Source organism: Pleurodeles waltl, chromosome 6 (assembly GCF_031143425.1).
Source record: "Pleurodeles waltl isolate 20211129_DDA chromosome 6, aPleWal1.hap1.20221129, whole genome shotgun sequence".
Taxonomy (NCBI): Eukaryota; Metazoa; Chordata; class Amphibia; order Caudata; family Salamandridae; genus Pleurodeles; species Pleurodeles waltl.
This window is the reverse complement of record NC_090445.1, coordinates 469496108-469508845: the sequence shown is the minus strand read 5'-3', so window position 1 is coordinate 469508845 and position 12738 is coordinate 469496108. Positions and strand designations below refer to the sequence as shown.

Genomic DNA, 12738 nt, shown 5'->3' with positions numbered 1-12738 from the left:
CCAAAACATATAAAGGCACGCCAAAGGCAAGCAAATATGTGCCCATCCATGCCTAAACGACGCCCAGGGCCAGGACCCCTGGTCCTCCCATCCCCCACCATTACACCACCAAGGAGCTCCAGGCCCTGAACGCCAGACACCCTATCAACAGCTGCTTCATGGCCTCCCCACGCTCAACAAAAGGACCTTTCACCTGCCAACACTGCTGTTTCTCCTGCAACGCGGGACCACCTGCCCACACGAATGCCCGCACAGCACTCCCACAGAAGACTAACAACAACAAAGCACCACTGCATCCTGCTAAATGTCCGCTCCTTAAGCAAACACGCCACAGAAGTCTCGGACACCGTCACCACCCATGAGCCGGATGTCACCTTCATCACTGAAACATGGCTAACAACCTCCTCAAACCCTGACATCCCCACGGCCACCCCTGACGGCAACAAGATGGTACACTGAGACTGCACCAACAAACATGGTGGGGGCATCACCATCATCTTCAAGGAAACCATCCAATGCACCCTCACTGATGACAACCGAAAGCTCCTCATGGAGCACCTCAACTTCCGACACCGGATGCCATCTTCACTTCTAGCGACAGAATCAATTTCACCCATGTGATGGAACTCATCATCCACTTTACAATCTCCAATTCCCGGGACACCACCTCCAAGCATCACAGCAACCCCCACAAAAGCTGGGGAAAAGTAATTGAGACCCTATGGCACAAGCCCTAGGCACCTTACAACCCGAGACACATCAGATCTTAACCAAACCGTCCAAAACTTCACCACCTGGATCACCAAATCCGCCGACAGTCACCCTGCTGAAACCAGCTAAAACAAACAACACCCCTAAGCTAGCCAGATGGTACACTCCAGAGTCTAAAAACTCCAAACGCAGCTGCCACCGACTCGAGAAGCAATGGTGCGAGACCAATAACCCCTCCAACAGAGCTGCTTTCAAGACAGCCCTCAACAACTACCACCACCACATCAAGGCAGCAAAGAAAGCAGCTATCACTGCCCACATCGACACTGTAGCCAACCATATGAAAGAACTCTTCAAACTCATCAAAAAATTATCCAACCCAATAGCCACAGAGACTACCATCAACCCATTACAGGAACACTTCAACACCCTCCCAGACTACATCCACAGCAAGATCACCACAATATACAACAATTTCAACCCCCAACCTTCCAGCTCCAGCTTAAACAACATCTCTCAAACAATGAACACCAGCCATATGATAACCTCCTTGTCCCTGATCAACACACAGACCAGTGCGGCCATCATGTTATCCATCCACTCCGGGCACCCACTGACCCTGTCCCCACCAGCTCTTCAACCTCAGAGCCAACGCTATTACCACGGAACTAACCTGCATCCTCAACACCTCCATCTCCTCAACAACCTTCCCGGATGAATGGAAGCAGGCAGGGGTCAGACCCCTCCTAAAGAAACCCTCTGCCGACCCTAGTGACCTCAAAAACTACAGACTGCTCTCCCTGCTCCCCTTCCCGGCCAAAGTGCTTGAGAAAGCCATCAACTGACAGCTCACCGACTACCTCAAACAAAACTACCTTAGGGACACCTCGCAATCAGGATTCCGGGCCAACCACAGCACAGAGACCACACTGATCGCCACCATGGACGACATCAGGACCCTCCTCGACTGAGGGGAGTCAGCAGCTCCGATCCTTCTGGACCTCTCCACAGAGTTCAATACAGTCTCCCACCACACTCACCTCAACAGACTCCACAACATAGGGATTCAACAAAACGCCCTTAAGTGGGTTGCCTCCTTCCTTTCAGGCTGCACGCAGAGCATCCACCTTCCTCCCTTCACTTCGGCACTCAAGAATAACACCTGCGGCATACCCAAAGGATCCTACCTCAGCCTCACCCTGTTTAAAATCTACATGACCTTCCTCGCAGACATCATAAGATCCTACGGACTCAATATAGTCTCCTATGCCGACGACACTCAACTAATCTTCTTGCCCCCACATCGCCAAAGTCAACTTCTTCAACACTGTGACCAAAGTGGCAACATGGATGAAAAACAGCTGCCTCAAACTAAACATTGACAAACGGAAGTCCTGGTGTTTGGGAAGAACACCTCCATATGGGACCACAGCTGGTGGCCAGCAGAACTCAGGCCAAAACCCTCTCCATCAGACCACGAATGAAACCTCAGCATCATCCTCGACTGCCAACTATCCATGAATTGACGAGTAAACTCTGTCGACTCCTCCTGCTTCTACATCCTCCGTATACTCTGCGGAATCTTCAGATGGATCCCTACCGTCACGGAAAAGACCGTCACGCACACCCTGGCCACCAGCTGCCTCGACTATGGCAACGCTCTCTATGCTGGAGTGTCTTCCCAGCTACTCAAAAGACTCCAGACTATACAGAACACCGCAGCCAGACTCATCCTCAACCTTTCTAAGTGTTGAAGCATCAACCCACACCTCAGGAACCTCCACTGGCTTACCGTCCAAAAGAGATGCCAATTCAAAATCCTCACACTCGCATACAAGGCTCTCCACAACCTAAGGTCATCTTATATCAACCATTGACTGAGCGTCTATGTCCCAGCAAGACAACTACGCTCTGCCTCACTCAACCTCACACACACACACACACACCCATGTGGGGGGCGCTCCTTCTCCTACATAGCAGCCAAGTCCAGGAAGAGCTGCCGCTCCACCTCTGAACAGCCCCCTCCTTGGCAGACTTCAGAAGGAGACTCAAGACATGGCTTTTCGGCTGAGACACAGCACCCTCAGCGCCCAGATACCTTTAGGGGTGATAGTGCTGCACTATACAAATGCTATGATTGACTGATACTTATATTAATAGACTTTTCCACTCGATATTTTGTCCTCAATATTTTGTAATCATTGGCAGTATCCCACGATATCCTGAACCTGATCTTCAGGATCCAGACCGCTTGTTACTTTTTCGGTATTAGCACTGCAGCGCAGAATGATAATGTAGAAATATACCGTTGGTAAATGTGTAATGTTTACCCTAAATGTTGGGGGGGGGGGTTGTTGTGATTAAGCTGTGAAGGGTGCTAGGGCTCTGGGAAGGGACTATAAGATTGCTATGTGCAATGGCTGGAAAGGATGCACATCAGACAATCTCCTAACTCCTGGTAGCGACACACAAACATACACGGACCCCAGACAGATTAGACGTGCTTCAAGGCGCTCCATGGGTAAACTGCATTTCTGAAACTCACAAAGCTTAACTAGCCGAAAACAATCAATCTACCGTTTTTGGCCGGATATAGATTAATTGACAGGTATCAATTACTTCTTCGATATAGTATAAATATCACATGCTTGCATCTCGGAACTGCTAAAAATGCACAAATGTGATTACCCTGAGCAAATGGTTCTCATGTTATCAACTGTGAAACGACGAAATGTCGAGTATGCTTGCCTGTATTAGACATTCTGACGTGTAGGAGGCACACCCATCTCAGCAGCGGGCAGTGTCCACTGAACTATTCCTCCTGTTGTTTGGAAATAGAGTTTATGTATTTGCTTTTTTTAGCAATCACTTTCATTCCTATACCGAGCTCTGCGCTTTGAAAGGGTTAACCCTAGCCAGGCGCACGCATCCCACTCAGAGCAGAGAGCCCCCTCACTATATAAACGCGGGGGAGGCGGAAGCCCGCGCGCACTCTCCACACGCCCTGCAGACGGACGGATTCCCTGCCACAGACCTCCAGGGCAGCTGTGCCAGACAGAGAGCAGCCTCGGGTCAGGCAGCAGCGTGGAGAGCTTCAGGATGCTAGGCCTGAGCCGTGTCGGAGCACCGAAGAGGATGGGCCTTTTCTGGGCACTGATCTGTGTCATGAACTTTGCAGGTGAGTTTTGGAGGGCGGGACCTTAAGCTTGTTACTCTATGAGCCGCAGCGGCAGTTCTGCTCTGCAAACAGTATAAACGTGCGCTTATCAGGTTTTAATACCCTTTTCTGCTGCAACTAAGGTACATATTGCCTGAAGACATGCAATGTGTTTAAAAATAGAACGTGCAAAAGAATGGAATAAACACTTATTCTTTTGGGTTTTTATAGTAACAACGTTTTGGGTTTTTCCTCACTTTATTGCGCTGAGATGCTTTGAAGACACAGAATAAAGCCATTAAATAGCGACATTTTAAATGTAAAAATAATACCTAGGTAGTATTTATACATATACTATACATACAGAGGTGTAGAATGGTATACTCTTTTTTCTATTGCCATTGTTGAATGTAGAGAGGGGCCGTGTCTCAGAAGAGATTAAACTTTGAATCGATCATGCTGCCCTCAGCCCGCCCCTATCAACATTGAATATATTACATTCTGCGCATATGTTTATATACTATATATATATCATACTATACTATATATATATTCTTATTGTTCTTTTAATAACTGTACTCTGTGTGTGTGCTCACACTTAATAACCAAATGCAAGTGCAGACACAGTACGAAGTTTACTTCCCTTGGCAAAATAGAGTACAGGACTCGGTCCACTGGTAGTGGCACAGTGAGTAGTCAAAAACCACACCTGTGGTCAGTAGATGCGGGTACAACCTTGGGTTGTGTCCTGCAGTTGCTGGGGACCGTGTTACTGGGCACAGCTGCAGGCTGTGTCCAGCGACAGTAGTCTCTAGATTACAGAGCATGCACCTGTCCTTTTGCACATCGGTGTGTTTCATCTGCCTTCTCGGCAGCAAGCACCTCTCCAGACATCCGACTACTGTGGACAAGGACTGTTCTCTGCCTCCAATGGAACTTATTCCAGTTCCTGCTTCAGTTATCCATTGCTTTTCCCCTACTGTTCCAAGCGTATGTTGTCGGTGCCCCTATGCTTCCCACATGCCTTGGGCTGCCCGAAGTGGACCCTGAGTTCAATTTATACGCTTGATTGTTGCCTCAGGTTTTATTCATTCTGTAGGACCCATTGCTGACATCATGGTTGCCCCCCCTTTCCAGTTGCTGTAATTTTCTGCCGAGTATCCGCCATTTGTCCACATTCTTTCGCAGAGGTTACTTTGTCCAGTGGAGACTTGTCTCAAACCTTCTGTAGATTCGTCCCAAAATTCCCATCAAGATTTCCCTTTTCTGTGTCCTGAATGTGCATCCAACTCATCACTCACGGTGAACCATCGCTCAAACAGACTCATCCTGGATGACGGGAAATGAATTGCATATTCTGTATATATATAGAGCTGAATCCAACTAGTGCAGCCCAAATTGAAACAGTTTCTGAGACAAGTTTAAAAAGGAAAACAAAACACTCCCATGTCCGTTTATGCCAGATGTTCTTGTTTCTTCCTACTCCCCTCAAACATTAGCCAAACAGACAACTTGTAATTCTTAGATATACCATGTCCTGAAATGTGTAATAATGTCCAGTTGTGCTATAACTAGTGTACATTTCCTTTTGTCCTTTGAATGTCCTCATGCTGTATGTGTCCAATGTCATTTTCTCACAAATGCTCCAACAAACGTAATGCAATAGAATTTCAAACATTCAACTCATTGCACAGAGCGTGACTGAAGGCCACACCCTGCGCATACTAAACTCTGGGCATGGCCACATGTAGTGTTGAGCAGGTACCAGGAGCGTGTATGTATATTACTTAGTTGTACTGTAATATATTGTAGCATTTACATAGCACTCACCACCCTGATGTGGGGCACTGAAGCACTTGCCTACATGAGTAGCATGCTACACATGGAAGATGTTTGGATGGATCGATGTTGTTTTAGTTCTGATTCTATGTGGGAAGTGTTTCCATGTCATGCGAGATGGCCACAAGGTGCGCTTATCACGTTTTGGGATGCTGCGACTAGCAGTATGTGGGTTGATGAAGTGTAAGACAGACTCATATTTTTATGGTTTTCACCATGCTGGTAGCTTTGAACAGCTTTTATGCTAACAGCTCATGTGTTGGGGGGATACAGGCACAGGGTATGGACGGAGCCAACGGGCGTAGCTTGGTCACTAAGATTGAGGGGAGGGGGTTGAGCTGCAGACTTCCTAACAATCAAGCTGGCATATAATGTTAAAATGCACTGTACAACAAGCAAGACACATGATAGGGACTTAAGGAGCAGTGCTAAGTGAGAGGAATGTGGACTGGCAGGAGTACTGAGTGAGAGAAGCACACCAGTTAGTAAAATAACCAACATTTTGAGGACTATTAAACAGAACAGAGAGTGTGTTTGCTTTTGTAAGTGTGCTTGCAAAAATCTCAAGTTAAACCCGACAGATGCCTCACCTTGCCTGACTGAAAGCACCTGTAGCCAACTACTCATCAGAAAATACAATAGGGGGGTTGTAACACCCCATACATCCCCCCTGAAACAACACCCGTCACGGGGGGCCACTCTGTGTGCAGTGTAGTCTGGCCATGACAAGCTGGCACCAGTAGCTGGGCATATGGAATGCCTATGGCCGAAGGCCTCGGGTGCTCTTGGATCACATGTTCTAAAAAATACAAGAACTAGTTAAAATGTATTATTATAAAGCTAAAAATAATGTACTTATCAAATTCTTGATAAGGGGGTGTAATAGTTATCTAAGAAGATCAAGACCTAAGCATCACAATGAAGACGCTTTACAAACTCCCTAAACTAATACTCGGTTGATCGGATGTCATGGTTATAATTTGAAACCTAAAAAAACAACGAAAACAACTTACTAGATGCGATAGCTTCTCCATGGTGCTGTCAAAAATGACCTGCTCTTAATCTCATAGGAGGCATCGGTGCTGACTTCACAATGGCTTCAGCAGGGGTGTAATCAATAACATCTCTGAAGAGACAATTTTTTTTAAATTGATTGCTTGTTTTCTGAGTATACTTTCTGAAAGGACTTCTATTTGTTGACAGCGATATTTTAACTTAAAACTGAATTTAAACTGTTTAAGAATATGTAATGCTTGTAAGTGAGACAGTGGCAGCCTATAATATAAATAGCATTTCTGCAGGACCCTATAGATGCTTGCATTGGCAGACAGTCTTACAACAGCATTTAAGATGCATTGGCCTATCTGTAGCTCCTCAGAATAACTACAGCAGCTTTTGCCATCAGTGTGGTTTCCAATGGGACAGTCAGATGTTGAGAGTGGTATTGCAAGCTTTAAAATGCATTGAACTTCGGCAAAGATTGACTGCAGCAACTGTCGTCTTTAGTCATTGCAAGGCCTTTTAGCTGCTGAGGGTGGTAGCTGGAGATGTCTGTAAAGACATCCATTGCTTGAGAGAAGAACTGCAAGTCTTGATTGAACTGCGTTTTGTTTGTGGACATTTGGCTGCTGACTGCCTATCACGTGTGCTTGCATGCTTCTTTCTTTAACGAGATCTAGATCCACAGACTAACAGAAACCTATCTAGACCGACAGTTTAAAATGGGGCGCTTCAGTGGCAGATAAATCTGCAAACAGATGAAGATATGCAGATAACGTGGATGGACAAGGGCTGGGACACAGTGATACGGTCACTATATAAAGACGTGTCATAAAGAGATAAAATGGGGGAGCTGCAGTCACATCACGTGACTGGACCTCTCAAAGGGTGTGGACTGAAGATGGAAAGACAGTGTTGGTACGTGGGTGGCTTGACAGTTGCGCATGAACTGTCGATGCAGGACTAAGTACCATTGCAGTTCAGAGCACAGGGCAGGTGGCTGGAAGGATGCCACGCAGTGCTAATCTTCTTCCTGCAATACTAGTAAAGATGGGTTTGGTTAAACCGCGTAAAGTCCGTCACGGCTTACAAAGCGGGTGCTCAAGAATGTACCCCTTGACGTGTTTCCATAGCCTGCCCTTGGGCCCCGGCGCCACAGCACGTGAAGGAACAGCTGCAGCCCCGTTGCGACTGCACAGTAAACGAGGCACAGATGCGCCGGCTGCACGGAGCAAGGGCGAGCTTAAACCAGACTCTCTTGTTCGCTTCGCATGCCTTCCTTCCTCTGGAGAGCCCAGCCCGACAGGCCGAAGCTGGGCGGGAGTTTTTCAGCACAACTGCCTTCTGGGAACAATGTACGAGGCGCGAGAACGTAGTCTGTAGGCATTCTTAGGTTAAGAGCATAAATCAGTAATGGGATCTGTGGCCAAACATTTACAAAAAGTGCCTTTATTGTGCGCGAGGGATTTGTAGAGTGGTTCATCTTCGGAGTGGTTGTTACAGGACGAGACCTCGGGAGAGTCACAGATGTAAATGTGTGAAAGAGCGACACTGACTCCACCCTACACTCTCAGGGCCCCCCAAACATCCAAGATGGCGATACAAGTGATACATTCAGTGATGATTCATATACAGTTTGAACATATTAAAAACACTCCGCTCTCTGTATTTTTACTAGTAGTTAGTTGGATGTTTCTTGGTCGGTTGACAAAGACATGTAAGTATAGGTAACAGAGTGATTCTCTAGTACTACTTGCCACATAAATGCTTTTGTGAACCAACCCCCTATGGATTCTGATTTTAGATTGGAAGCAAGTGGGTTCGGGTATGTTCTTTCAGACTGGGCTGAGTAGTGGAAAGGCAACCACTACAATTTGAACAGCAATCTCTGTAGCTGCAGCACAAAGGTGCAACTTCACTGCTTGCTGGGCAGAGGTGGACTGGCTGCACTTCCTGAAGACAGTTAAGCCTGAACGCATGCCTGGCACGTGCCTGGCTTGCTTTTCAGAGGCTTGGGCCAAACTTATTTTGAGCTTGTCACTTTAGGGGACGGTATGGATTTGGCTTTTAGCTTGATGGAATTGTTATTTTTCTATTTTATTTGTGGTTTTCTTTAGCACTAACTATGCCCTGGATTGCTAGGGGTCTTTACAAATGATGGGCTGCTGCAGCAGCAGAAAAGTAAGTCGTGTGCCCTGCATTGACCTACCAACTAAATTTAAACATAAGATCCCTTTCCATTTTTAAAGAACACTGCACAATATTTTAAAAATATTAATAATAATGTCGTATTGCTTTGTAATGCAACAGTGTGTCGGGGTAGCACCAAGTGGCATTTAAATTTGAGTGTGATGAGTGCATGATCAAGATAACGACAGCTCTTGTTGCAGCTGTGGATATTAGAAGTCTACCTTGTAGGGGTTAGCCCCACATGAATGATCATATTCTTCTCAGAAGCCAGTCCTCATAGTCTTTAGTTTCCAGCTGAGTTCATGCTTTTAGCTAATGTCCTCAGTGGAGAATCCTGTTGTGGTACTCTCAAAACGAAGAGCCAAGCATCAAAAGAAAATGCAGAGAGTAGCTACAAAGGCCCTTATTAGGAGTGGTGGTAGTTGAGCCGGTGCGTACCCCCTGGGGGATACTGCCTTGAGCTTTACAGGTAGCATGGTATCCATGCGCCAAAATCCTGCAAACCTGTAATGACGGCCAAAGATAGTAGTGCAGGGAGTGTGGGACAATAATAGATTAGCAATCCTTTGTAATAAAGAGAGGAAACGTGCCTGTGGGAGTAAGATTTAAGGGGTTTGGTCAAACAAAATGACATATTGAAAAGAGAAGTAACTAGTTACATACATGAGACTCTACAAAAGCCTTTTGAGACAGTAAGGAGATAGACCGGATTACAAAGTGTGAGTCTCAGAACCATTCGGTAAGACTTGCGGCATCCACTACAGAAGCTCCATAAGCATCCTCTCTGGGCAGGGGTAAGAGTCGGCCATTTATGCGGAATTAGCTGGAGAGCAACTGGCCAGGGCAGCGTTTCTTTCTCGGTGACCAGACATATCTCTTAGGTAGTACTGCTGCTTTATGCACATGACATTTTGCCATCTGTGGTACCGTCGAGCCCTCCCTACCTCCCCATTCAGCAGGTGCTCAGCGGAGCAGGCGGCCAGTGTGCCCTGCACTCCTATTAACCAGCGAGATGACACCAGTTTAAACTTTCATTGTCTGCCAGGCCTCAAACCGAGCCCTTAATAATACATGCAGGGCCTCCCTGTGCACAATGAGACAGCTATTGTGTGGCGCTTCTTGGACGCAGTGCACAAAGCACCGAACAACAGGGACAGGCCTCGATGAGATGTCACAGGCAGTGGTGATGTAATTACAGCTTTAATCACAAACAACAAGAAGCACTTTAAATATTTACTGCCCTGGGTGGCTGTCGATGATCCTCATGCCTCATCCGACCCCCTCCCCTAGAGCAATAAGTCAAGAATTTGGCAAAAACATAGCACATGAAACGTGATATTTGATTTATGACGCCACAGTGGTTCTGAATGGCCTGCCTAATGAAACTTAAAAGTAATGTAAAGGTTTCTTTCTTGTGTGTGATCCCACCAGCATTTAGGTGTTAAAGGATGGTCTTCAAGATCTCGGTGCGTTTAGGTAAGAGTTCCGAATTCCTCAGAGTTCAGAGCATCTGAGTACTATTTGTAGCGCTACGTTTGGGACTAAAGCTCCGAAGTGCTGCAGATTCTAGATATGAGCAAAGGACCTCAGAATTACTCATTGAACAGTTGTCATTGTGCCGGAATATTCGTGTGCTAGTTCTACTAGCTACAATCGAACTTTACATTAGTGGAATTGTACTTATGCGGCTACCTAAGGTTCTGTACATTTATGAGTTGCAGCACCAGGTGAGGCACATTTGGTTGAAAAGGGTCTTCTTGGATTTTAGTCTGTTGGCCAGGGGAGTGAGATTTTCTGCCGGTGATGAATGCGGTGCTCCATGTAGACGTGTTTATCATTTGTTTGGGAAGCGCAGCAGCGACCTATATTTGCTTTAGGATGGCGCTTAGTTGGGAGCTGCGTACTTGGTAGATTCAAATTACAACCCAATGTTTGGAAAGTTTAGGAAAATGTGGCCATTATCAGAGCACTTAATCAGTACTGAAATTAATTTTTCATTTGCCCAAGTAATTGCAGAATGAGTGAAATAATAAATTCTCTTCCAGTTTAGCTAAATAAAAGGCACTCCTTGCCCGCACACTTTTTACCTAATTATGTATACCAATTCAGAGCGTGTCTCGGTTTGAGCATGCATAAGTGACAAAATATACAATACTTGCATCTATTATCTCAACATCCTCCACCACCATATTAGCCAAGTCTAAAACCTGCATTTCCGTGGTACACATTTTAACAAAAACACAAATAAATAAATAGGAGGCTTTTGGCCTCATTTAGAGTTTGGAGGGAACTGAAACCCCTTCAATTTCTGCTGGAAACTCTAAATGTGAAATAGAATCCACTGGTTAAGTTTCCTGTGCCACAGGGATAGTAAGTGTTATGGAGGAAATGTTGCCACTGTATTCTACACCATATTTACACTTTCCTCTGGAACTTGGGGGTTTTCAGTTCCATCCAGACTGTAATGGAGGCCCTTTGTACGGAGAATGACACGACTTGCTGATAAAGATGAATGTCTCTCTAGATGGTCAAATAGGCTAGGCCGATAAACCGGGGAAGCTGTGCTGGTAGCCCATTCATGGGGAGATCTGGATAAAACGTGCTCCTTGTCGCAATTTCAGAAAAATATAACCATGGCCTGCTCAGAAATGAACAAATTCTACATTTTGTGATGAGTAGTGATAATTAATTTACAATTTGTGGTGTGCATTTTAGATAGTCATCATTATATTGTTAGGGGCTTGGAAAAACACATGGACTGCAGGAGGAAAGGTATAAGAAAATTCAGTTTCATAAGTTTTCTTCAGTTCATTTCGATGTCACAAATGATTTAACCATTAGTCCATTGCTCTGGGGTTCTAGCCCCTCTGATTAATCTCTTCAGCCATTCTCGTCTCACTGACTCAAGTGCATTCTCTTTAAAATCGTCTGTAGCCCTCCCCAATCAAGTATCTCACAGCCAATTCCTTTTCTCCAGTTAACTCTCATCCATTCATCTTACAATATTTTCCTAAAAAAATATGGAATGTGTTGTCCTCGACTTACTTATTCCCCATTGCTGCTCTCAGAGTGTACTAAAACCCACCCACTAAGATTTCCATCCACCCAACTCTTTATCAGTTGGTCTGTAATTGTGTAATTCACATTTTTCTTCCCCCCACACAGCATTAAGCATGGGTCAGCCACTTCAGCCATTGACTAACTTCACTATGATTCTGTCTTTTAACAAGGAAAACATACACACAAAGTCGTTCTCTACTTGGTGCTAAAAACCTCTACGGTAATAGGTGTTTTTAGCCCCTTCTTTAACATTGATGAGACCCAGCAGTTTCCTCAACAAGTCTTGCAATCCAATGACAAAACAAGCATTGACAAAGCCAAGGTATTGGCAGACAACGCCAGACCTATTAGCATTGTCAACGGTTCTTTAGAGTGCCTCTGGAACAAAAGTGGTTTTAAAAAAACACCAATATCCTCTCCACAGGAGAATTAAAAGAAATGGAGGCCAATGCTGAAAAACATCGGTTATTTTTTGTACGCTTGTCCATGAACTGTGAAATTTAGTCCAAGGAGGTGTAAGCTATCCAGAGATATTTTATTTGTTATCAGCAGCCAATCAGAGTCTACAGTACCCTATTTGTATTCACTCAGTTTTAGCACAGCTGAATCAACAATTATGACATTATTTGATAATCGGGTCACTCATTTTAGTATTCTAAAATCTGCAGGAGCACGAGTATAGCATACTGTAGTTTTTATTGATTAACTCGACACAGTATTTTTATTTATTTATTATTTTTTGGGCGTCTTTAATCTGTGATGAGTTTGCATGTGGCACTCGG

The 12738-nt window shown here is 45.2% G+C and overlaps 1 protein-coding gene across 2 annotated transcripts in view; it reads left to right on the top strand.

Annotated features, from left to right (window-relative positions):
* Positions 1-3495: 3495 nt before the first annotated feature.
* CD34 (CD34 molecule) overlaps positions 3496-12738 on the top strand; it is a 178001-nt gene continuing 168758 nt past the window's right edge. Inside the window, exon 1 of one of the 2 annotated variants that reach the window (XM_069238622.1) lies at positions 3496-3889. In XM_069238622.1, the coding sequence (XP_069094723.1) occupies positions 3811-3889 (79 nt within the window). In that variant the 5' untranslated portion in view covers positions 3496-3810. The remainder of the gene's footprint in view (positions 3890-12738) is intronic. The other variant, XM_069238623.1, reaches the window with a different exon arrangement.